The sequence below is a fragment of the Prosopis cineraria genome, unplaced genomic scaffold (assembly GCF_029017545.1).
Source record: "Prosopis cineraria cultivar Desert tree isolate PC_DT_omini unplaced genomic scaffold, ASM2901754v1 PC8, whole genome shotgun sequence".
Taxonomy (NCBI): domain Eukaryota; kingdom Viridiplantae; phylum Streptophyta; class Magnoliopsida; order Fabales; family Fabaceae; genus Prosopis; species Prosopis cineraria.
Genome location: NW_026555339.1, coordinates 29,207,337 through 29,232,021, shown reverse-complemented (window position 1 = coordinate 29,232,021; position 24,685 = coordinate 29,207,337). Strand labels below are relative to the sequence as shown.

At 35.2% G+C, this 24,685-nt stretch overlaps 2 protein-coding genes across 7 annotated transcripts; both read left to right on the top strand.

Annotated features, from left to right (window-relative positions):
* Positions 1-376: 376 nt before the first annotated feature.
* Positions 377-15,281, top strand: LOC129318742 (uncharacterized). 5 transcript variants are annotated; one of them, XM_054963680.1, is made up of 5 exons: positions 377-887; positions 4,904-5,009; positions 6,107-6,571; positions 13,328-14,477; positions 14,559-15,281. In XM_054963680.1, the coding sequence occupies exons 3-5, from the start codon at positions 6,209-6,211 to the stop codon at positions 14,636-14,638; spliced, it is 1,593 nt and encodes a 530-aa protein (XP_054819655.1). In that variant the 5' UTR covers positions 377-887; positions 4,904-5,009; positions 6,107-6,208; the 3' UTR covers positions 14,639-15,281. The 5 variants fall into 5 exon arrangements, with proteins under 5 accessions (XP_054819655.1, XP_054819652.1, XP_054819651.1 ...); XM_054963677.1 differs by having other exon boundaries at positions 380-879; positions 13,328-15,281; XM_054963676.1 differs by having other exon boundaries at positions 380-887; positions 13,328-15,281.
* A 3,582-nt stretch (positions 15,282-18,863) lies between these two features.
* On the top strand, positions 18,864-24,085 carry LOC129317161 (uncharacterized). Of its 2 annotated transcripts, none has more exons than XM_054961525.1 (7): positions 18,864-19,137; positions 20,171-20,437; positions 21,824-21,883; positions 21,994-22,106; positions 22,586-22,654; positions 23,280-23,331; positions 23,585-24,085. In XM_054961525.1, the coding sequence occupies exons 2-7, from the start codon at positions 20,183-20,185 to the stop codon at positions 23,717-23,719; spliced, it is 684 nt and encodes a 227-aa protein (XP_054817500.1). In that variant the 5' UTR covers positions 18,864-19,137; positions 20,171-20,182; the 3' UTR covers positions 23,720-24,085. The 2 variants fall into 2 exon arrangements, with proteins under 2 accessions (XP_054817500.1, XP_054817499.1); XM_054961524.1 differs by having other exon boundaries at positions 20,094-20,437.
* The last annotated feature ends 600 nt before the right edge of the window (positions 24,086-24,685 follow it).

Sequence of the window (24,685 nt, the reverse complement as noted above, 5' to 3'; positions counted from 1 at the left end):
TATTTTATTTATGGAAGATAATGAGGGACATCTTGATTAGGATTGATGATGATGTTTGCCTTCATCTTATTTGGACTTTTAAATTTTTTGTTCATTTTTTAAATTATGTGAGACTTTGGTTTGATATATGTTAAATTTTAAAATATTCTAAATAAATTTTAATGTTGAATTTTATTTTATTTTATTCTTATCCGGGCTTACGGGCTCGGTTCTAAACCTTATAAATAAGGGTCGGGCTTTAATTTTAGGGTAAAATTAAAGTAATCGGGCTTTAAGATCTATACCTATAAGGATCGAGTCCATATGAGTTAGGCCCGTCCGTTTAGCAACTCTAGCAATGGATGGGGGCAGGAAGGAAAAAATTCGACTTAACCCTTCCTAATAAGCTCGAGCTGTCCGATCAAGCAAGCTAGCGGTCGCGGACGACGCACTCGCACGGGTCACTCGCGGCTCAACCAGATCCACACTCAGCCTCCTCGTTCGACGTCCGTCCAGTCCTAATCGTCCTCGTCTCCTCGTCCTCAACGGTCGGACACTCAGATCCGCAGTCTTGGCTCTCGCACCGATCCCTGACCACGACTCCTCAAGCTCGAAGCATCACTGCACTCATATCACCGCTCTCTGCCTCTCTTGCAATCTTACCTCTCAGACGCCGCTCTCGCCTATCAGACTTGGCCGTACTGCCATTGTCGCGCTGCGCCGTTGCGTCTCAGTGTCTCTAGTGAGTCGCGTCTTCTTCCTTGGCCACTCGATCTCGGCAGCAACTCACTTAGTCGCTGAACAACCACTGTCACAGCTCACACCTCGGCCACTATCGCTCTCTTTCTGGCGATCTCACTCTCAGATTCGCTTCCAGTCTCGTTCTCACGCCACTCATTGGTATAGTGGTATTAACGTCATTCTTTTCTTGCACAATAACTGTATGCAATCTCAGTTTTAATGTTTGAGACGATGGTTTTTTTTTTTTTTTGGCAAATTGAACAATGAGTTTTCACTTTAATTTATGACTGGATCCATCAATTTTATCATATTGATTTGCCTTTTTTGTGTATTTATCGTATTGATTTCCCATGTCTCCAAGAAGACCAAAACCCTTGCCATACGCCTAGTTCGGCTCCTGTGGGTTGAACGATTGAAGATGTAGCCTGTAGCTCTATTTTCTTTTGGTACTAAGTTTTATTTTAACTTTGGCCTCTTTTATCTTTTTCTTTGTCGGTTACCTTAAAATATTTAGGTATGTGTTTGTTTATTTTTATACTTGTTGCATTGTAGATTGGACTTTTGCTGGACTAGTTATTTATTTTCAATTCATTCTTTCATTGTTTAGGAGCCTGATCAGGTTAGTATAATTATTCTTTCAATAGTAAAGGTGGAAGGGTCTGAGTGAACCTGAAAGTCACTGATCATCATGTTCGATACAATCATCGTTAAAATCATTGTCTTCGAGATCATCTCTAGCTTGAACATGATCTTCTAATAATTTAACATCATCATAATCGTCCCCTTCCATTTGTGTTTCTAAGAGTGTGTTTGGGAGTAGGATTGAATGGAAATGAACGATCATTAATGAAATGGAATGGAGCAAAGAGTCATGAAATAGAATTTTACATTGTTTGGGGGTTCGGTGATAGGAAGGAATGGTCTTATATGACCATTGTGTGGGAGTTATTATGAGAATGGATGGAATGGAATGGGATTAAAACTGTTTCTTTTCCAGTATTACCCATGTGAGTAAATTTAAAGAAACTAATAATGCCTGTTAAAAATTTATAATATTTGTCCTACAAAGGATAATAATAATTAAAATTAATGGTCAAAACAAGGTGCTTAAGAATTAAGAAGAAAAACTTGGTTTTGAACAGAAATATATAAACTAGGATGCACTATCATTCCTTTTTGAGTATGCTCATCCAAAATAAAATTTGAAGGTTGTTGCATGAGTGAGTTGGGGGCATTTTTTCAAGTAACAAGCAATTGGGATCTGGGGGTTTATTTTGCTTAGGTAAAAGTTGAGCATCCATTAAAACAGGGCCCCTTGCATCTGAATCTCTATTCATTTGGTTTGTATTTGGGGAGGAGGCAGATGGATTTTTTTTATTTTTTATTTTAATGAAGAGATGGATTAATATTTGGGTTAGCAGGAAAGTGTACTGTGTGTTTAAGTCATGGGTCCGAAACTCTATTTTGACGTAGGTTGTGGTCAGAGGAAATTACCTCGTCTTTCTTGCCAATTTGATCCATTTTGAGTGTGTTGTGGTAAGATAATTCTGAATGAGAAAGATTTCAGTAGAATTGAGAGAATAGAGGGAAGAATAGAGAAGACAGAGAGAAATTGAGGGGATTTACACTATGGTTGGAGGGAAAGGATGGGGGGAGGTTTTAGAGGGGGGGGATTTTAAAATATTCTCCTGCAACCAGCCAAAGGGTTAGAGACAAGAGAGTTAAACTGAATAATGCACAGGCTTCATTGATAAATCACAATGAGTACAATAGAGTAAGGGTATTTATAGGAGTAAGGATCCCCCAACGGCTATATAACTAACTAATGTCAACATTATAAAAATATAACAATACCCCCTCAAAGAGATTCTTGCCCTCAAGGATCAGTTACAACAAAATGAGGAAACTTTTGCTGAAATTGGTACAAAGGCATCCAAGATGCTTCCTCATTTGGCAATTGCTTCCATTTAACTAAAATTTCAGTGATGATTTGACCCTTCTTGTGACCCACTCTTTTCTGCAAAATTAGCTTAGGCTCTGTTGTGGCTGGAATTTCTGGCTAGTCAAGTGGTGGATGTCTTTGCTTCACCTTAGGATGTATTCTAGAGTTAGGCGATAAGTCAAGCTTATAAGCAACTGCCCCTATTTTTTCCAGCACCTTGTAGGGACCAAAAAACCTAGGTGCTTATCTCTGAGAACTCCTAGCTACAACAGATAATTGTCTATAGAGTTGTAGTTTAAGAAAAACCCATTGTCCCACCATAAACTCTTGGTTAGATTTGTGAGTATCAGCCTTCTGTTTCATCATATTGGCAGCACGATGCAAATGATGCTTTAGAATCTTTATCATTTCTTCCCTGGTTGTGAAGGACCTGTTTGACACATCTAGAACAAAATTGTGAGGTAAAAAAGGACAATGGACAGGAGGAGCCTGACCATATAAAAGTTCAAAAAGAGTGGCCTTAGCTGTTGTAGGAAAACTATTGTTGTACCACTATTCAGCCCATGACAACCATTTACTCCATTCCTTGGGTTGCTCCCAACACATGCATCTTAAATAGGTTTCCAAGCACCTCTTGAGAACTTCGGACTGTCCATCCATTTGAGAATGGTAGGCTGTAGAAAGATGTTGTTGAATACCTGAAATCTTCAAAAATTCCTTCCAAAAACCGCTAACAAAAATTGGCTCACAGTCATATATAATTTTAGCGGGGCACCATGTAATTTATAAACACAATCCATGAAAATTTGTGCTAAGGAAAATGCTGAATAAGGATGTGTTGAAGGAATAAAATGTGCATACTTACTCATTTTATCTATCAATACTCAAATTGTGTCCTTACCATTGGATTTAGGAAGCCCTTCAATAAAGTCCATAGTAATACTTTCCCAAATTCTGCAAGATATTGGAAGAGGTTGTAACAGCCCCAATGATGCAATAGCTTCCTTTTTACAGCGTGCACATGTATCACACTGCTTGATGAAATTTGTGACATCATTAATAAGCTTTTCCCACCAAAATATTGCTTTAATCCTATGATATGTAGCTTGAATTCCTGAATGTCCCCCTTGAGGACTAGAATGCAACCACACAAGAATTTCTTGTTTCAAAATAGGTTCCTGTCTTGCTACTGACTTCCCCTTCCTCCTTAATAAGTCACCATCCCAAGAAAAATGGCCCCAAATCCCATTACTCACCTGAACCTTCTTCTGAATTTCTGTGATTACAGCATCATTCTTCCAACACCCCCTGATTTTGTCAAGCATTTCAGGCGAAGAAGTGTCTAAAACAATCTGCATTTGAATTCTGGAAAGAGAATCAGCTATAGAATTTTCATGCCCCTTTTTATACTGAATTTCATAATCAAATCCAGCTAATTTATCAATCCAAAACATTTGAAAAGATGTTTTTAGCTTCTGTCCAAGCAAATATTTCAAGGTTTTCTGGTCTGATTGAATGATAAATCTCTGCCTTTCCAAATGCTGATGCCAATGAAGTACTGCCAGCACCATCGCCATTAATTCCTTCTCATCAATTGAGAGCTTTTGATGTCTCTCAGCCAAACCTTTGCTAAAATAAGCAATAGGCTGTCCTTGCATTAAACAGCTCCCAATCCTACTCCACAAGTATCCGCCTCAACTATAAATTGTTTCAAAAATCTGGAAGTGTGAGTACAGTTGCAAAAATCAAAACATTGTTGTGGTAAGATAATTTTGAGTGAGAGAGATTTAAGGAGAATTGAGAGAATAGAGGGAAGATGGGGATTTAGAGACAAGAGAGTTAAACTGAGTAATGCACAGGCTTCATTGATAAATCACAATGAGTACAATAGACTAAGGTTATTTATAGGGGTAACGATCCCCCAATGGCCATATTACTAACTAATGTCAACATTATAAAAGTATAACAGTGTCATTGGCCCATCACATTAAGATTAATTGGATCCTTAGGCATTTTTTGCTGTGAGGACCTTCCTTGGTTTCCTTCGTTTCTGTCGCCACATGTACGATTTCTCTTTGAGCTATGCTTTTTCTGTCTCCATACTTTTTTAGTAGCCTTATGTTTTGATGCACCCTCAGTAGGAGGGGAAGGCTTCTTTGGGATGTTAGAAATTTTGTCATTTCTTTCCATGTGTGCTAGAACGTTGAATCTTGATTTAACCCCTTGAGTACTCATGAGTAGGTTTTCTCTGTGCATTGGAGGAGGTTCTAGCCGTTGCAGAATCTGCCTAATATTGATATTTGCGAGAACGGTGAGAAAGCATCCACTTGCCCATATTCGTTTTCTGGTGAGTAATCATCTTGCAAGTTTGATTCAATGCTCTGAATCTGTTGGGGATTAACTTGAATATTGTTTGAATTTAGAGGTTGCTTCAATTTCCGCTGTTGTTGATTCGCTTGCTGTTCTTTCTTGCTCTGTACAGGAGCTATGTCTTGCATTTGTTTCTTCTCACGGTTCTTAGGATCATGAGGGCAATTTGATTTGTTCTATCCTTAATAGCCACAGCCAAAACAAATTAGCCCCAAACTTTCGTATTCAACGTGATAGAATTCATCTCAGTTGAGGACTCTTGGAGTGAGTTTTTTCTTGAAATCAATCTGAACACTTACACACGAGCAAGCTTTCCCCTCTCTAATCCAAGAACTAGTGTCTTCAGATATTTGCCTTAGTGTATTCACAGCTATTGTAAGAGTTTCCCTTATGCAATTTCCTATCCTCCACCTATCCTCCATAGGATTTCTTTTTCATAGCATTGGATAGGACTATTAGTTAATTTAATCCAAAGAGCAATTTTACCCAAAGGCATTTGAATTGGGATTGAATGATGGTGACCATCTCTGGACAAGGATATAGTGATCTCAAATGGTCCAAGGGCCTTCCTTAAGAACTCTGTCATAATCATTGATATTCTTGAAATGAACTATGTCGTAGTTATTCACGAGATCAATTAATTTGAATTCAGGGATTCTCGACATTTTCTTGAGCCTTGGTTTTAGATGTTTTGGATGATGTTTGATGCTTTCCATTATTCGCAAATATTTTTTCCTGTTCTTCATTCGAAATAGGCACTGCTGAATGGATATCCATTAGTTTCTGAGTTTTCTCTGAAGGAGACCACTCAGCTTCTATTTCTTTTGAGATCGAGTCATTCTTATGGTATCTATTGATTCTCTAATGCCAAAACATCCGTTGTAGTCTATTAATGAATCGTTGTAAGATAATGGGGGCTCAACAGCATTGATTTCATTGATGATCTTGTTGTGTCATGCATGTAGCATTGTTATTTGTTGATCTCAGAAGCAGATTCATCCATTGTTTTATCTTTCATCTTTGTGTACGGCTTGGATATATTTCTTATGAGGTTGTCTTCTTCTTCTGATTCAGGTGGCTGAGTTTTGAAACAGGGGAAGGAGCATACAAACTTTGCACTATACATTGGTAATCATCATTCTGAAAAGCCTCTACAAACCCTTTTCTCTTCCAACAATGGATTATTCCACATACCAACAACAACAACAACAGGAACAAGGCTATGAATCATCTCAAAATCAAGCCTTTGATCAATCTTCCCAGTCTTATTATGGTTACAATCAACAATATGACCAGCAATATGCATACTATGCTGGCCAAGGTCAAGGAAGTTCATATGCCCACCCACAATTCCAGCAAGAACACACCTCCATTCACCCTCCTGGAGTCCCAATACCTCCTGAACAGGCTCAGATTCAAAATCCACAATTTTCAAACCAAGATTCAGGCGCGGCACTAGGTGCTGCGATGAATCCAGCGGCTGCGGCTGTGGCGATAGCTGCTCTCTCACAGCTCACTCAATTTGCTGGGAACCCTCCGGTAAAATTTTTATATTCTTGCAATCATTGCATTGTTAAATGCCTATGTTGACCCTTTCCCTTGTCAAGTCTGCCTAATCAGTGACACATACACTAGCATATTCTTTTGTGTTTCTTATTACTGTGTCTGGCATTCAATTGGGCATGATATTGTGGGGTTTATGATGCGTTTTTGCTGATATATATTGTTCTAATTTGTTATTCATATTATTGCTAGTGATTTATATTGATATATCTATGAAATGTCATTGCCAAAAAAGAAAAATATTAGCTTCATCTATGAAATGTCGTGACAAGAAGTTTGATCGTGGATTTCTTTTTTCTTTTTTTATTTTTAAATGTTTCAGAAAAATATAATTCCTAGCAGTAAAATACGAACATTCTGAATTTGTTTTGAGTAAAATGCTTCTAGTTTTGAACAAACTTGAGCTGAATTATATAATTTTGATACACATGGAAAATGAAAACTGCTATTGAGTCATTCTTGTTATCTTTTTCACTTTTATTCTTGGATGAGTTGTTGATTTGTGTGTGCATTGGGGTTAGATTTGCTGTGCAAAGTGCATTTGTTGGGACCGCATATTTTATTTACCTGATAATGTACATAAAATGGGATTTTTATGTCAGTTTCACCCTATGTTGATTCAACAATGTAATCGCAAATGCAATGTAATTTATAGACTTCTTCCTGTATTCTCTTCCCTAATCCTTAATGTAAAGGCCAACCAAAATTCTTATTTCAAATAAATGCTTGAAATCTTCTTGAATATTCTTTTGCATCATATCTTCACTTATTTAATTGCTGGCTTTTCTTTGGCACTTTTAGCTCTATTCTTGAACCATCTTGTTGTCTATCATTGGTGCACTTGTAATGTTTTGTTTTATAAGATGAACCATATGTTTACCGTTTTTTGGAGGTAAGAGCAACACGATGGGGTCCCGAGTTATTTCTGCTTGTTATCTTCCCAATAGTAATATACTCATGGGAATTAACTGGTTGTGGTTATCTGTGAGGGAGGTCATTGATAAACTATCATGATGAGCCTAATATCTTGGATCTCAGGTCTCATTTTAGACACCTATGTCTGCATTGTTATCCAAGATATTAGGTATCATTAAATGGCATTATTTTAGTGGCATTCATACCACTAAAACCATGGGATCTCCCCATAAAACCGTTTTTGCTTTATCAACAAATACTGCTTGTGTCATTTCCATGTCAACTTTTAATTGTTATAGTGAACATGGACTTCTTATATTCTATGAAAGTATGCAAGATACAATAGAATGAAATTCCTATATACCATGAAGATACATCTTTTCTAGTGCCCATTATTGTGTTGAGAACTGACACTATTATTCAATCCACTTCTACAAACAAAATGGAAAAGGGACAACAAGATACTGGTATATCATTTCCCCTCTTTAATATATTCTATTGTCATCTTTCCCGCTCCCATTGTGGTTTTTTTGCCATTAGATGTGCTAAAGGAATGGTGTATTGAATTTCAATTGAAAATTTAGGTTGTAATAACATTGTAGCATGTGTATGTTTCAGGGTGCCAAATGATATCCTCTTTTTAGTTTATTTTTTAAGTGCATGCAAAATGATATTCCAACACCTGAGATTTTGGAAGTGATTGCTATGAAGAAATTGTCGAGTAATTTCATTATGAATCTCTAGAGACTCTTGAAGATTCTTTCGTTAAATATTGTTCTGGTCAGTATCTATGTCAAACCTATCAACCTTATCATGAAAGACTTCCTAGAGTGAAGAAAGACAAGATGTTATTTAATGCTACCCTCCATGCTTGTGCCTTTTGCCTTGTGTTTTCAAACTTTTCTTTTGCATTGTTTGCCATTGATTTGTAATTGTAGAGTTAGAGGTGCCTTTGAAGTAGATATTCAAATTTTTAATGATACTCTTACATTTTCCAGAAGCTGTCAGCTATAAGTTTCAGAGAAAGCTATATATGTCAAAACATCATAATGTTCTCTCAGATTGGTTTAGTGATTTTTTTATAATGATAATATTTCTATGAACTATGCATATCTTCTTTGGGAGTACTCCTTTTCTGTTGTTGTCTTTTTGGTTTTGCATGTTGTCTTGGTTAAACTACAAGTTGAAGCTGTGAAATACATACCAATTTTTATTAATCTTGCGTTGTGGCATCTCGAAGTTGACTCACATCTCTTCTCAATACATACCAACTTTCTAGTCGGTATGCATTTTCACAGCTTTTTCTTATTTTACTAAGATAAAATGTAGAACTAAAAAGATATAAATGAAAGGTGAAGGCTTGCAAGAAGATATGCAACTGAAAAGTTTGAAGAGACAAGGTGAGAGAGCACAAGAATAGAGGGTCACATTATTATAAATGTCAAATTGTCATCTTCTAAAAATTCTTTAATGATAAGTTGGATTGGGCTTCATAATGAAATGACTTTTTTCTTCTTTTTTATTTAGTAATAATTACTTCCAAGGCCTTAACTATTGGAATATTATTTTGCATGCACGTCTTAAGTCAAAAGCCACAAGAAATGACTCAACCAAATGTATCATTTTACATCTTAACATGAATATATGCCACAGTACTGCTGTATGCTGAATATGGTATGCATAAATTGTTTGAGAGAACTGCCTACCGAATATGAAACACCTCATTTTCCATCTCAACCATGAATATGGGCTTTCTTGTGGTCCTTTTTAAAATTTCCGCTTTAATAATCTTGGTTTTGATAGTAAGGCTTTTGTAACTGTGTTGGATGAGATAACACTATAATTTTACTCTCCTTCTCTGCCTCTCTTGTTTTTCCCCCTTTTCCCCCTTTTGGTTAGACAATGGTATCATAAGCTCTAAATTAGAGAAAACCTACGAGTTAGACATCCTAGGCATGGGCGTCCTAGTAAAAAATCTGTTATGAGCAACAGATGCCACGCAGGTGGTTTGTGGAAGACATTCTTGCAAATTGCAGTTCATGTGTAGGCTATATTTTGCTAGCAGATCAGCACTTACATTATTTTCCCTGTAGGCGTGAGCTGTGACAAGTGACTATAGATTTATACTATTATGCCAAAACATATATCTGTCCTCCTACTCTCCCCTCTCCCGCATGTGTCTTCTTTAACATACATATTGTTTGTCCTGTCTTGTTTTGAACCTCACACTCTTTGGTGGTGAGTTGGCATGACCAAATGGTATATTCTAACCATGATAATATAAAATGTCTCTGATTGTCCTACTATATTGTACTTTTCATGTTTAACTAGAGTCTCTTTTCTATATAATCTTGATCAACAATGTGAAAATTCATTGTTTTTCATCTGTGCATCATCTGTGCACCAACTTCTGGTAATACTATCGGAAAAAATGGTTGGAGAAAAATAAAGTCATTGCGACGTCTCATATCTGTTTGCTGGATGGCTGTAAATGAGATAAGTTTAATTAGAGCCATGTGGCTTTATCATATGTGTTCCCAATAAAAGCTTGGCACTATAAAGTTTCAGATCCAGAATAGGCTCTACTTTTGATGTTTCTATGGTGAAATCATTGAAAGTGGCATGTTTTGTTCTATGCCAATTTGCTAGGAAGCATGGACCCATACATGGACATTGTGACATGACATGTTCTGAAGAGTTTGTAATTTAAAGTGACATGTCATGTTTAATGAGTTTTTGACTTGCGGTAGGTTTGATGGTGGCCCCCTCTTTGGAAATATCCATGCTTCATAGCCAATTAGCCTTGGTATTTGATGAATTTGTGGCAAGTCACTTGAGTGGAGCTGAAAGAACATGCCTTGAGATAGTTTCAGTCTAACTTAGGCCATTATTGGATATAGTTCTATTGCTGCCCAGATTGGCTCTGCGTATTTTCTTTGAGATGACCATGCTACTTCCTTAATTTACTATAAAAAATTGTAAAAAAATGTACTATATAACAGACTAATTGAAGATTTGCCCCCTTTTTCTGGCAGTTTCTTGACCATTTTTATGCTTTTAGATAGAGAATCTTGCTGTGCTTCCTACGGGTCTTTTGGGACAGTCTCTGGACAAAGGATGATTTTGGTAGGTATTAAATCCTCAGCTTTTCACCTAAAACTGTCAGCTCAGAAGATGTTGAGAATACTGCAAACTTGGCCGCAGCTCCTTAAAGTGACCAGAGAAAGATATTAGTTGCATTATATACTGACTGTTATTGTTGGTTGCCTATCAGTGATGCATTGTGGTGGGTCTTTGCTGGTTGCTTTAGAGCTGATGTGGGCATATGGTCATCCTTTGCATGTTTTCTCTTTAAACATGTTGGTTTACTCTTCAAACCCATCTACTCTGCCAGTTTGTTGGTTCAGATAGGTGGGTTTGTATGTGATGTGGCTTGTGAACATGTTCATCCTCAGCCACTTATTCTCTTGTTTCTCTACTTAACTGACTGGCTCTTTCAACTAATCATGATGCCTTACAGTTAAGTAAGGGATAATTTTCACGTTTCTTTGTTGTGGATATAATTTTTCTTTAATTTGTGTTATTTCTTCATTTGTCAGAGGGTTTTTTGTGCCACGTTTCAGACTTAGGGAAGCATTGGGCATTTTACCAAGGCTCTAAATTGAACATGATGAAGGATTGCTTGATCGACAGTATCTTGAGGCTGATAAAATATGGATGGGCATGGATGCAATGAGTTTATTTGGTCAGAATTCCTGGTGGGTGGGTCTACTATTGGAAATTTTTGACTCTGAAGAAATGGTCGGAGACATAGATATTATCTCAACCATAAGGAGGAAGTTCATATAGATCAAGTGGCATATCAGCACCAAGCCTTGTTTCCATGTAATGGAAATACAATATATGATACGTTTAGGGTACATCCTTGCATGCTTCAATTTTTGCATGGTGTTTCTATATTCTTTGTTCACATGTGAGGAGACCACAGGACAAGTAGGATGTGGGATGCTGTAACATCAATGAAAGCTGGAATCAAATGCTGTCAGTATCCTACAATAGACTTTAAGAATGAGCAAAGGGAAGGAAAGCATAAAAAAGTCTTGATTGTTAGGTTATGTGGCAGGGTTCTTAACCAAATTCACATGCTTTCCTTTTCATTGGTCATTCTAACATCCTAGTGGACCCTTGTTAAACTGTTCCTTGATGAGAATCTATAGGCATTTCATTTTCTATAATATTTATGGTGATGAGTATTTCAATAGAATGTCAAACATGACAATGTTTCACATGAAAAATTTGGATGTTAAGACATATAGGTTTAACTTTAAGCAATTTGGAATAGTTTTAAAGGCTGCCTTGGAAGCAGTTTTAGAGGCTACATTATCTCCATATATGTTTGCCATAAGTTTTGTTTGAGAGTCACTTTTGGCTATAACCTCATTGAACCTCATATTCCCTTTCCTTGAGCAGTGCTTTCTCCATTGAAACTTTTGTTCCTTAGTTTTTGCTTGCTTTAGAGAATCACAAGTTATTCTTTAGATGATATGGGTATGTGTGGGAGTTGGGGGGAGAGTGGAAGGGAAGGAATCCATAAGAAGAGAGGTGTAAAAAGGAAGGGAAGGGGATTGTTGCATGACATTTCTTTCCCTTGTTTGGTAAAGTATCTCATGTATAGTTGGGAATATGGGCGGGCTGACTCTTAAGGGCCTAAACCCTTGAGCCTAGTTCTCCAGTTTTAGCCCTTTTTTTGAGGCCCGACCCTTATGTAAAAGGCTCAGGGCCGAGCCTAGAAGTCCTGTTCTAAAAAATAAAAATAAAATAAAAAAAATTAAACATTGTAAATTAATTAAAATATTTTGAAATTAAAAAAAATTAAAATTATCACAATATTTTAAAAATTCAACAACATATTTAGAAATCTAAACAACACACATTCATCAATTAAAACCCAAATCCTCCTTATCCTCATCATCTACAAATAAAACATTAGATTCCTCGGATGTAAGTGCATTTATTGAAAGATGGAGGTGGAGATTCAATGTTAATTATCTTTATAATTTCTTCTTCATCACCTACAATAAATATTAACCAAATTGTGTTATTATCAATCAAATATATGTATATGTGTATGTATATAAGATAAGCAAGCTTATTAGGGCTTAGAGGGCTACTCGGGCTCAAGCCTTTTTTCACAGCGCTTAATAGGGCCAGGCCCTCAAGCCCGGTTCCTTTTAAGAAAAAAAATTTTCGAAGTGCGAATCCTTATTTAAACAGGACCTCCAAGGCTGACCCTTATTCCCACATCCAAAGTGTCTCAAGTTGGAGGATATATAAATGTTTGGGAGAACATTGGAGGATTTTTTGAGATTAATTTGAAATCCTTCCCTAATATCACACTTATTATTAACTCCCAAACAAGAAAAGGGTTTCAATGAAACCTTCCCCTTCCTTACATTGTCCCCCGCTAAACTTCCCCTTATGGTTCTTGATGATGGCTGCTCACTGTGGAAAGGTTTTTCATTCATGTATACAAATTTGCGTGAATTAGACTAGGCTCCATTCATTTGTATAGGGTCCAAGATGGGCTGTACTTTTTACGGATTGTTAACAATGCGGCTCATATTTTTTAATGTTTTATGTTGGTGGTGACTGCTGTGTTTGTTACTATTACTGTCATTAACCATGTGATTATGGTGTCATATTATGGTGTTGTGTGCACATTTCTTTTCATTCCATGCATTGATCTTCTGCTTGAATATATATATTCTAACCATCTCATGTGTGCTTCACTTCATATTTGAATGCTTTAATTATTAGATTGGGCAGTCTCGATACAGAGGCGGCAGCAGGGGCAGTAGACCATTTAGACGGGGTGGTCGTGGCCATTTCAACCCACGAGGTCATGCTCCTTACCGTGGTGGGGGACGTGGCCATGGGGGTGGTAGGCACTTCCCATCTTATTCTTCAGAATTTGTACCAGCTGCTACCGGAGGCACATCGGTGGCACAACAACCTTCATCATCAGTATCTGGGCCTATTCTAGCACAGGTTCCAGATGTGACATTGCATCCACCACCATGTAAATTTTGGTGTGAAATTTGCAAGGTTGAGTGCAATTCTTCTGAGATTATGGAGCAGCATAAGAATGGAAAGCGGCATAAAAAGAATTTGCAGGTACACGAGGAGTTACAGAGGCGTAAAGCTGTAAATGGACAACAGAATAGCCAGATGCCCTCTTCTCAATTGAATTTAACTGCCCAGGTTGAGAAAGCTCCTGAATTGAAGACAGAAGGGTGCCCAGCTGATAATATGATCTCTGTAGTGATGGATGACAATCTTAAAAATGAACTTGATTTGCAGAACAATACAGGAGAAACTTCAGAAGTTACAGCTGATGATCCTGAGGAAAACCCCAGGGAAGGTTCGGCTTCAAGGGGCCATGGTTTCAAGCGAAAGATGAGAGGAGGCAGAGGAGGTAAATACATGAGAAATAATGAGGGGTCAAGAAAGAAAGTGGAACCTCCAAAACCCAAACAGGCTACATCTTTCATATGTGAGTTGTGCAATGTTATATGTGAGTCACAGGTTGTTTATGACAGTCATTTGACCGGGAAAAAGCATCAATCAAATCTCAAACGTGTCCACGGGCACCAAGCCATGTCCCAAGAACCAGGGCCACAGGCAGCTCCCCCAGCTAACATCAGTGCTGTGTCTAATTCCATTGACATCAATGCTCTTGCAAATTCAATTAACTCTCAAGTCCAACATGGTGTTAATGATCCACAAGTCCTCTTGGCTCAGCTCCTAATGACAGTACTTTCTCAAGCTCAAGCGTCAACAGCGGCAGCGGCAACCACAGGATCTGTAGCTGCTCAGCTTTCATCACTCATGCCAGCAGCTGGCTCAAGTTATGGACCACCATTTCAAAATATCCCACTGACACGAGCATCAGAAAGTGCTGCACATGGTGGGAATGAAAATCCTACAGTGAAAGCAAAAGATCTGGAAGTATCTGATCCACCATTGGCTGATGTTCCTCAAACTGCAGGTAAAAGCTCTGAAATTGAAGAGGAGGTACATAAAACACCAGTAGAGAATCCAACCGCAACAATTGAGCAGGGACCCTGAGAGTGCATAGCTCCTACTTGGTAGAAGTATGTTCTGTTTTACATTGATAGTACATTGTTCGCTGCGATCTTTTATTTAGTTCTGACTTTTGACAACCCACTGCACGGATTCCGTTTTCCTTGTCCCAAACAAGAAAGCGTTGTGTCAACTTTATGAGAGAATGACAGTTAGCTCCCAAAAGGTAGAATTTATAACAGTTAGGTTCCCAACAAAATTTTCTAAAAAATGAGTTGTAAATATTGATTTAAATAGTTATGAGTAGAAATTCTTCTTACAATCTAAGAATTATATTTGATACTTAAATACTTATTTGCAATTGAAACTCTTGAGTTTATAATTATCTAGATCAATATTTTCTACTCATGTTTCAAAAAATTTTGCAGGGGACTTGATTGTAATAATTTAATGTTTTGGTACTTAACTGTCATTCTCTCAATTTATAATGGTTCGACTGAAGTTTCTAATGTTATTTTTGTCGCTCTTTTGTGGGGCATCATATGGGAAGGAGGGATTGAACAGACCACTGCTTTAGGAGAGAGGAAGAGGAGACAAATATAAAGAGGATTGAAGCTAATTTGTTTTGTTTTGTTTCGTTGTTCTATGGTTTGGGCTTTTTGACTTGTCAATTTGAATTTCTTTCACACTGATTCTGTTGATTGGGTTTAGAAAATGGCATCTTATGAGAAAATGAGATTAATAAATTTCAAAGTATCATGAGATTCAGTTTTAAGGAAATGACGGATAAAATGAGATTTTTTTATTTAAATGCATATTGCAGTTATTAAAGAATTATATTGTATAAAAAAAATTAAATATATAGACAATGATATCTGATTTATATATGTAGTATAAAGAGTTGAAGTGTATTTTGTAGTTCTCTAATTTTATATAAAAATTAAATCAAACATCATTGTCTGTATCGGTGGGGACATGTCAAGTGCCTTTCAGGAAGCATGACACTAGGGGTGAGGGAGCTGCATGCTAACCTAGTAAACCTGCTCATGCTCGATGGCATTCGACAAGTTTGAGCTATCCTGTTAATAGAAGGAAACGGGTGGTCTAAAAAATTTGCTAGCTTTTTTCTGGGAAAAATGGACGAGATGGGTTGTGGGCAAGCCATCAAGCTTCTGGTACCTGCGCTCTCTCTCTCTCTCTCACTCACACACACACAAATCAATCAATATAAATATTGATTATAAAATATAATTTTAAATATCTATTAAATTATATTAAGGGTATAATTTAATAAATTAAATACTACAAAAACTCATATCATTATAATAACATATAATACTCTTCATGTAATTTTTTTTATATCTATTAGAATAATGTTTTTTTAAATTTTCATTAAATAGAATCTATGTACCTATTTTGTATGGCTAAAATTCTTTATAGATTTTTTTTTTCTAAATTATTAACTTTTCATTTTAAAACTATTACTATTTAAGGTCATGAAACATGTAAAATTTGAAATAATCAATTTTCTAATGGGATAAGTAAAATTTTATAAGCGGGGCAAGTTAAATTTTTTGAAGTAGGGAGGCAAATGAAAAATTTTTCAACGAGGTAACTGTAATTATTAAGGTCATTTTAGGTAATATTTTCCGCTTGGTTGGTGGGGGCAATTGCTCCTGAACGTGGGTACGTCCCTGCATTCAACTATCAGCTATGGTATACAAATTTTGTACACTACCTAAGTGGCCAGTGTAAGATTTTCTATTGGTTGATGGATTTTTCTTGGTTAGTCAACCGGATTCAATTTATTTTTCCATTTTAGATTTACTAGTCTACTTTTATCTTTCCAAGAGAGCATTAAATTCAATTTCAAAAATATTATAGAGCCATATATCACAATCATTATGGTCCATATAATGAGTCAATGCTAATATATGAATTTATAATCCTTTTAGGATTATCACTTTATATTTCCGCAAACAAAAGAACATTGATATTCTTCAAAGAAGTATGTCATGGCATATAAGTATATAGTTTTTACTTAGAAATATTTACGATTGGGTTTGATCTCATTTTCTTCATAATTTGATAGTAGCAACAATTGTAACTCTTGCTAGCAAAGTAGCAATGATAAATATTCACGAGTTGAGTACTTCATCTCAGGGATGATTCCAGAAACAAATACATGGGGACAAACTTGAAAACTACTTAAAATATGGGAAGCTAACACTAATACAAAATTTCCAAAGCGGCTATGAAATTGGGATGGGGAAAGCATCCCCCTTGCCCAACCTTATATTCGTTTTTGCTTCATTTATCCACCCTGTTCGTTTTTGCTTCATTTATCCACCCTAAATGAAGTCATATGTTTCATCAAGTGATGTGTTGAAAAAGAAATAATGAAAACAAGTGTTTTATCATTTTAAGAATTAGTATTTTGCAGAACATATTTAAAAAAAATGAAAATAAATGTTTTTTTATATTTTTTTATTTTTCAAAACAATAATTTCATAATACAAAATACGTTTCTGTTTTTCTATTCTTTAAAATAATACTTAATTTTTTTTATATTTTAAAATATTTTTTAAAAATACATTATTGAATAGATTTTTTTATTTTTGTTTTAGAGAATAAAAAACTAATTTCAGAAATAGCTAGCCAAACAAGCTCGTTATTTGCAAGTACTTCCAGGAATTTAAATGGTAAAATTTTAGAAGTTTAAATGTATTATGATTGTGTCTTCACACAATTACAAGTTTTTTCACTCTTCAACTTAATGATGTACACGATATGATGAATATAATTGATTCCATTTTAGTGAGGGAATTTATCAATTTTTAAATTGCAAATCAATCTAAATTTGAGTTTATTACCAAATCATACTTAGTGTTGAATTTCACAAATAGCTTCATATTAAATAAATATCTTTCTTGTATATGTATAAATTTAATGTAAATGGAAATTTATTTAATCTACTTTTGTCGATTTTTTTTTTCATAATTTTTTTTTCTAGTTATACTTATTTGTTCATCCTACCTAAATAAGATGTATGAAATGACTAAGTGGATGTGACATAGATGATAGTGCCAGTGGTATGAATTTCTTGACCATCGTTTTGGGATTTTATTCGTTGAGATGTATATGAAATAACATTGTTTGAAAGAAGATAATATTTTAAGTAAATCTCAAATTTTTTGAGAAATTAGTTTTATGGTCAGTTTGAGAATAACATTATATATATACAATAAAAACTGAATAGATATAATGTTGTCAATGATATATTTTTTTAAAAATCATTTTAGGTGTCTAGCGTTCTTGTAAGAGGATTAACTCTATTCAGTTTAAATAAAAATTTTTGTATTCAATTTTACTTTTTCTGTTTTTCATACTGCATATTCATCAAGCTTCTTTATCAATGATAATCTTAATCCAGCTAACTCCTTGTTGTAGGTGAAATTCCTTGTCATGGATATAATACTGTATTTGTTACAATTGAAAGTTTCTGCAAGTTTCCTCATGACTAATTTTTCAAGGTATTTAATCAAGCTCAACGATCAGGAAAAATATTACTTGCTCCTGTTTTAAGTTAAAAAGAAAAAAGAAAATGACAAATAAATCTTGCAGAAATAAGGAATTGATAATTCAGTCTCATAAAATGTAATAATATCTTTTAATTCTTAAAGGATTTAATTGTCATCAATATTTTTGACAAATTGACAAAAATATTCCTTGATTTAAAAAAGTAAAGAAAAATAGTGAGAGAAATATGGACCTAAATCATTTTAATTGTTGATCGAGCAAGGCTTGTGAAGTTCAGAACTGTGAATGGAAAAAATTTTTCTTGCATTTTTCTGATTGAAAAAAAAAATGATGAGAGAAAATTATAAATGTTTAAACTATTTTAGCTATTTATTGAATCAGAGTTATAAATTTTAAAATTAAAGTTGTGAACCAAAAAATACTTTGTCAATTGAAAAAAATGATAAAAAAATTGTGAATATTCAAATCACTTTAGTTATTTATTGAATTAGGATTGTGAATTTTAGAATTAAAATTATAAAAAAATTTATTGTAATTTTTTAAATTAAGAGATATTTTTATTATTTTATAAAATTTTTAAATAACAATTAAGTCTATGAAAATTATCATTTCTTTATTTTTCAAGGATTTATTTGTCATTTAAAATATGTATATATATATATATATATAAAATATAAATACATAAATGTTTAAATAAAGAAAAAGATATCCGTTATCCACGCACCGGCGATTACTCACCGTCACGGTCTCACACTACTTGGCCGCCTTCTTCACCCTCATCACTGAAACCCTCTGCGTGTTTGCGTCTTGCATGTTGCGACATTCTCTACATACTTGGGCTCTTTGGGTCCTTTTCTAGATACCTCTTCTCTCCTTCTTGCATGACATTCCCCAGGTTTCCCTGCTGCTAATGCATTAATTCCTCCCCATTGTCAAATTCGACCAGCTCCTCCCAGTCAACACCGTCGACAGCACGCTGGAGTGTTCCGCCAAGTTCATGCCAAGTAAAAATCGATTTTCCCCTTTCTTCATACTAGAAACTATCTAACAGATTCTAGCTAACCTTCTATGATTTTGGTCGAGTATTTAGTGATATTGACCCTAAATCTTGACATTGATTTCGATTGAATTTCTTTTGGTCTTTCTTATTCCGGATGTAAGAATTTCTTCTGTTGGGTACATTCATTTTTTCTGGATTTCACTCTGTTTGGAGGCAAAACTCATGGCCGCAGTGATGTTCATGCACTTCTTCATTCCAGTGGTATTGTGAAAGTATGGTATGATGACACAAATACTTTGCTGGTCTCTCAGTTTGTGTCTCTAATATCGTTCATAGTTCCATATTTAAATTAACTGAGCTATGTCTCAAAAATAAAAAATGTTGTCGGTTGATTTACTTGTACATTTTGTCTCTTGTCCCTAAGTAATTTCTGTACGTTTTGAATGCAAATAAGATCTTGAGAAATTCGTTCTACTTGACTGGAAATCTGGACGATACTTTGCCATGTTTCTAAATCGGCAGGCTGTTGTCCTATTCCTACAAAAATAAAGGGCTGTCGTATTTTTGTCCTTTATAACATTCTTATTTAAGTTTATATTGTGATATGCATTTGTGAGTGTGATGTTTCGAAATGGCTTCTTTTTTCTCCAATTCAAGGTTTGTTGCCTTCAAATTCAGTTGAGTTACATTTTCCTGGTTTGCTTACTAATATGCTTTGAATATTAATTGACTGGCATTTTGAGAGTACAGGCCATTCTAGCTGCACTAGGAGTCAGTGATTCCAAAAAGAATGTGTTAAATTTTGATTTAATTTTACTAAAATGAGAAAAGAGAGGGAATTAAGGTTATATGATTGGTAATAGTTATTAGTTAATGACAAAATTGTGCAAAATTAATTCGTTTTTTATATTCCTTTTTTTTTTTTTGAGTTATTACTAAGTGAAGACAGTACTTTTTTAGGAGCATTTATTACTTATCCATTATCCTCCCCAAATGTGAAGCCAAATGTTGACTTTCCCTGCCCAATGTCAACACAGCATCTGCGACCTATGCCTCTTGAGAATCCATTGCTCTGTTATAAACTGTGTGTTTCTCTCAGTGCGACAACATTCTCTTCTTCTCTGAAACAATATTCATCCCAAAATGGAGCAAAGGCAATTTTGACTCTTGAACAACTTCCTCCAAATGCCCTTCGCCGCAAGAGTGACCCACATTGGAGAGGAGGCTTCAGCCTTGGACTCGATTTGGGAATGGCTCGCACAGGCCTTGCCCTAAGTAAAGGCTTTGCTGTTCGTCCTTTGACGGTAATAATTAATTTAGTTCTTCATTGTTTTTGGAGAGAATGACAAATAGGTCTCAAGGGAATCAATTAATTCAAATAAATTCTCAAAGCGCCAAATTTCAAGAATTTGCAAGTCCAACCCTCAATTTTGTTCTTTCGTCGTGATGAATTTGTAATTTATATTCTAAATTTTAACGAGAAAAATAAATTTGTTTATTCTTCAATCATGTTAAAATTTAGAAAACAAGTTGCAAATTCGTTACAACGAAATTGTAAAATTGAGAGTCGAATTTACAAATTCCTGGAGTTGGTATTTTAGGACTTAATTTGAGTTAATTAGTCCCCTTGAAACCTATCTATCATTCTCCCCTTTTCTGGGGTCCAAAACGTGGTTAAATATGAAATATTAGGAAATGATCTCTGGCCTTTAGTATTTTGATGTTCAAGTAATTGAAAACCTATGCATCAAACTTTTGAGCTTGAAATATTAAGGGAAAAAAAAAGTCCCCTATCCAGAACTGGTGGGTTCCAAATTCTTCATGTCCATGTGTTTCAGTAATTAAAAATTTCAATGAACATGGGTTGAATGGTTGACTTTAAATTTTTAAGGTGTTTATTTAAAAGGTCGAAAGTAGTGTTCAGGGAAGAAAATTTTGCCAATTGGTTAGGATAGAGTGCCATCAACTCATTTTTCTCTACACTACCCTGTTAGGATGCAGAAATTTATTAATTGCTATTGGATGATGGAGCATAATGCTTCTAATTGTTAGCCTTCTTTTTCTGGTTTAGTTTTTTAATTGTTTTTATCATAGCCTTTGCCTTATTGAAATGAAAAATGTCTAAAGTAGAATGTTGAAATCAGAATTATGTGGAGGTTCCTTGTGAAGTTCCTGAAGACAAAGGAAAAGAACACGTGGGCATAAAATACCATTGTCTGCCTTTATATGTATGCTTTTGGTGACTCAATTGATAATGTAAGGTTCTTGACATTGCAATTCCTCTATGTGAACAATTTTTAATTTGGAACCTCTGCATAGTTTAAGTTTTGACGTGAGTCATGTTACACAAGTTGCAGCTGATCTCAAGTTTTCAGAATGTGCAACGTTACTGGTGTTCCTTATTCAGTGCACTAGAAGAAATTCCGTGCTTGTCAGTTGTATATTTTGTACATTTTGTGTGATAGAATTGCCTATTACATTGGTTATTGAATATTTCACATGCCTATAGGCTATAACATGATTATTTTATGGTTGTATTGTTAACACTGCAATTCATGTAGCTGATTTCACTTAGTCAAATAAAAGCTTGTTCTTGTTGTATTATTGCACTGAAACTAACTTGTCACAACCAATGAAATTTTATTGTGTTTCATTATACATCTATTCTCATAATCCTATAGCTGTTTTAGGTTTTGGAATTGCGAGGGCAGAAGCTTGAGGTCCAGCTTCTTAGGATTGCTGAACAGGAGGTCCAAATCCTCTCTCTCTCTCTCTCTCTCCCCCCATGTAATTCTATGGTTGAGGTTCCATAGCTGTTTAAATATGTTTTTTTAGTGATAGAATATTTTAAATATGTCAGGAAGCTGACGAATTTATCATTGGGCTTCCTAAATCTTCTGATGGGAAGGAAACACCACAATCAAACAAAGTTCGCAGCATTGCAGGAAGGCTTGCAGTTCAAGCCGCAGAGAGGTCAGAGTCACTGGTGAAACTTTTGCTTGTTTTATAAATTCCATAAAAGGAGAAAGAAATGTTCATAATGTGTTGATAACAATCTTTAGTGTCGATTTAATATATCATATCCATTTTAGAGTTGCTAAACTAGAACCTTGACTTGTGGTCCTGCTTCCAAGTTCAGACCTAGGTTCCTGATCTTGATAATCAAATTCTTCCACATATAAGTGGGTAAGTGATTTCCTCGCCTCGTTCATTTTGGAAACTAGCTATTTAGACACCGCCACTTCTAAAATCATAGTATCATAGCACATCTTATCCCAAAAGTGATCTAATATCAGAAGGAAGAAAAGAGAAGAATGTATTCTGAAGCTTATGTAATTAAACATGAGTATGAAATTTGAACGATGTTTCTGTAACAACACCTGATTGGAGGTTCTTTGAATTGATGTGGCTATTTAAAATGCCAATGTTATAACTCAGCTTTTTAATTTCAGGGGTTGGAGAGTGTATCTACAGGATGAACATGGGACAACAGCTGAAGCAATTGATCGAATGATTAACATGTAAATTGCTGTGGAACCTATTTTTCGTACTCCATTCTTGTACTTGTTTTTGGAATTATTTATTGTTTGAGAGAGTTTCCTTGTTTCTTTAGTATCATGAACTATATATAGTTGAATATTTGCATGTAGCTGTTTCTATCAATTGTTAGTGTGGTAATTTTGCTATTTATTGGTTACTATTAATTAAAGCGCACAAGAGAACATATTGCAAGCAGATATTGTATTCAACTAAGATAATTTTAATTTTGTCTGTCCTGCATGAAAGGGAATTGAAGGGAAAAGAATCTAGGAACTTCCTCATGGCTTTTTTTGGTCAAAGCAATGATTTGACATCCTTTAGCGGGTATTATGTTGGTAAGATTGAAGGAAAAACCTGCATGCGTAACACCATGGAGAAAAATTATTGGCAAACACTAATATACGTAACATTACATTTAGATAAGATTCTTTTGTACTTCAAGGCTATATCAGTCAGCACCAAATCCTTTGCTCATGGTGAAATATACTTTGTTGAACTCACACTAATGTAACTGTTCAGATTCCGCTGAAGTTAGTGTGAGCCAAAAAATTCTTGTATGACATTCATTCTTTTATTGGGAAATTAACTTTCCAGTAACTCTTTCAGGGGTCTCAGTAAGTCCTCTCAGCACAGGAAACTTGATGCTTATGCTGCCATGGTTAGTAACTTCATCTAAGGAAACTTTCTGTATTTGAGATATTTATATTTTATGATGTGGTTTAACCATTGAGTGCATTTACAAAGCACTGGCCGAAAACAAAAAGTTGTGTCCATATATATTTGGTACATTTTAGATGTGACGATTCAAATTTTTTTATGGACATCTAGAATATTGTTGTGTCCGTGTGCAACTCTGGAGTAATTGAAACTCGTTTTTTCTTTTTTCTTTTTTTTTCTTTTGGGTTTTGTAGATGGTACTGGAGAGATATTTCCACTTGTCAGGTGAGGGTGTTGAACTTGTATTGCCCAAGAATCTTGATCTGCAAGAAAAGCTTCAAAAGGGTCCTCCCAAAGACATTGATTTCTTTGATGAATTTGAGGGCTGAAGAGTGGTCACAGGGAGGTAGTGACATGGCAAGATGAAGCTTTTGGAAACCCTACTGTTATTCATGCTTGAGAAATCTTATCACACACGAACGAGCAGATGAGAAAGATTTTAGGGCCCATTTGTTTTGTTAGAATGGAATGAAATGAATTATAAAAAAAATAAAAATACATTGATCAAGATGTGGGGAAGAGATAAGTTAATTATGTTCATGTGGAGGAATGGATAATTTAAATGGATAATTTAGTTCATGAGATTGAAAGTCATGATTCCTGAGGTTCACAGTAAATTTGGTGATTCTCATATTCAGGGCTTGTGGTATTGAGTTTTTTTATGTTTATTATGAAAGATTGGATAATTTAGTTCATTTTTATTTTTTATTTATTTATGTTTCAATCATTTCTACTAAGCAAACAGTCTTTAATAAAATGTTGGGTGAAAATCCAGATTTTGACTTGACTTTGCTGCATTTCCATTTTAATGTAAAGCAGGACAAAGAAACACTGGTAGAGAAGAGGAGTGCCTCAAGGAATTGGGGGGGGGGGGGACAAGGAAGAAGGAAGCTAAGAGGGGATCGAGGCAATATTTTTAACATAAATGTGTTGCATTACTTCTTGTATTTTATTGGGAGAATTTCATTTAAAGATTTGAGAAGGAATTTATTTTTTGGTGGCTCCCAAAATATTTCAAAATCTCAGTTCAGTTTTTAGGATTAAATTGAAAATAAGTTGAATGTAGAAAAGATTAAAATACTCTCAGTTTAAATATTTAAAAAAACCATCAATTATTATCATCGGAGCACTATCATCAGTGATCGGAACCTCGTTAGCGATGGCAGCCATTGGACCATCGTCAGTGGTGGTTGGAGTTATATGGAAAATTAAAATTTCTACAATGATGGCTAAGGTAGGTGTAGAATCCAAGATCCCTTGGCTCATCAAAAGATTTTGGATCACCAAGCCACTTA

Bases quoted from the DNA above. Each gene is read 5' to 3' on its own strand.
- LOC129318742 (XM_054963679.1), top strand. From the start codon at position 6,209: ATGGATTATTCCACATACCAACAACAACAACAACAGGAACAAGGCTAT. The intron at 6,572-13,327 runs GTAAAATTTTTA...TTTAATTATTAG, and splicing joins AATTTGCTGGGAACCCTCCG to ATTGGGCAGTCTCGATACAG.
- LOC129317161 (XM_054961524.1), top strand. The intron at 21,884-21,993 runs GTCCAAATCCTC...TAAATATGTCAG, and splicing joins TTAGGATTGCTGAACAGGAG to GAAGCTGACGAATTTATCAT. The intron at 22,655-23,279 runs GTAAATTGCTGT...TAACTCTTTCAG, and splicing joins ATTGATCGAATGATTAACAT to GGGTCTCAGTAAGTCCTCTC.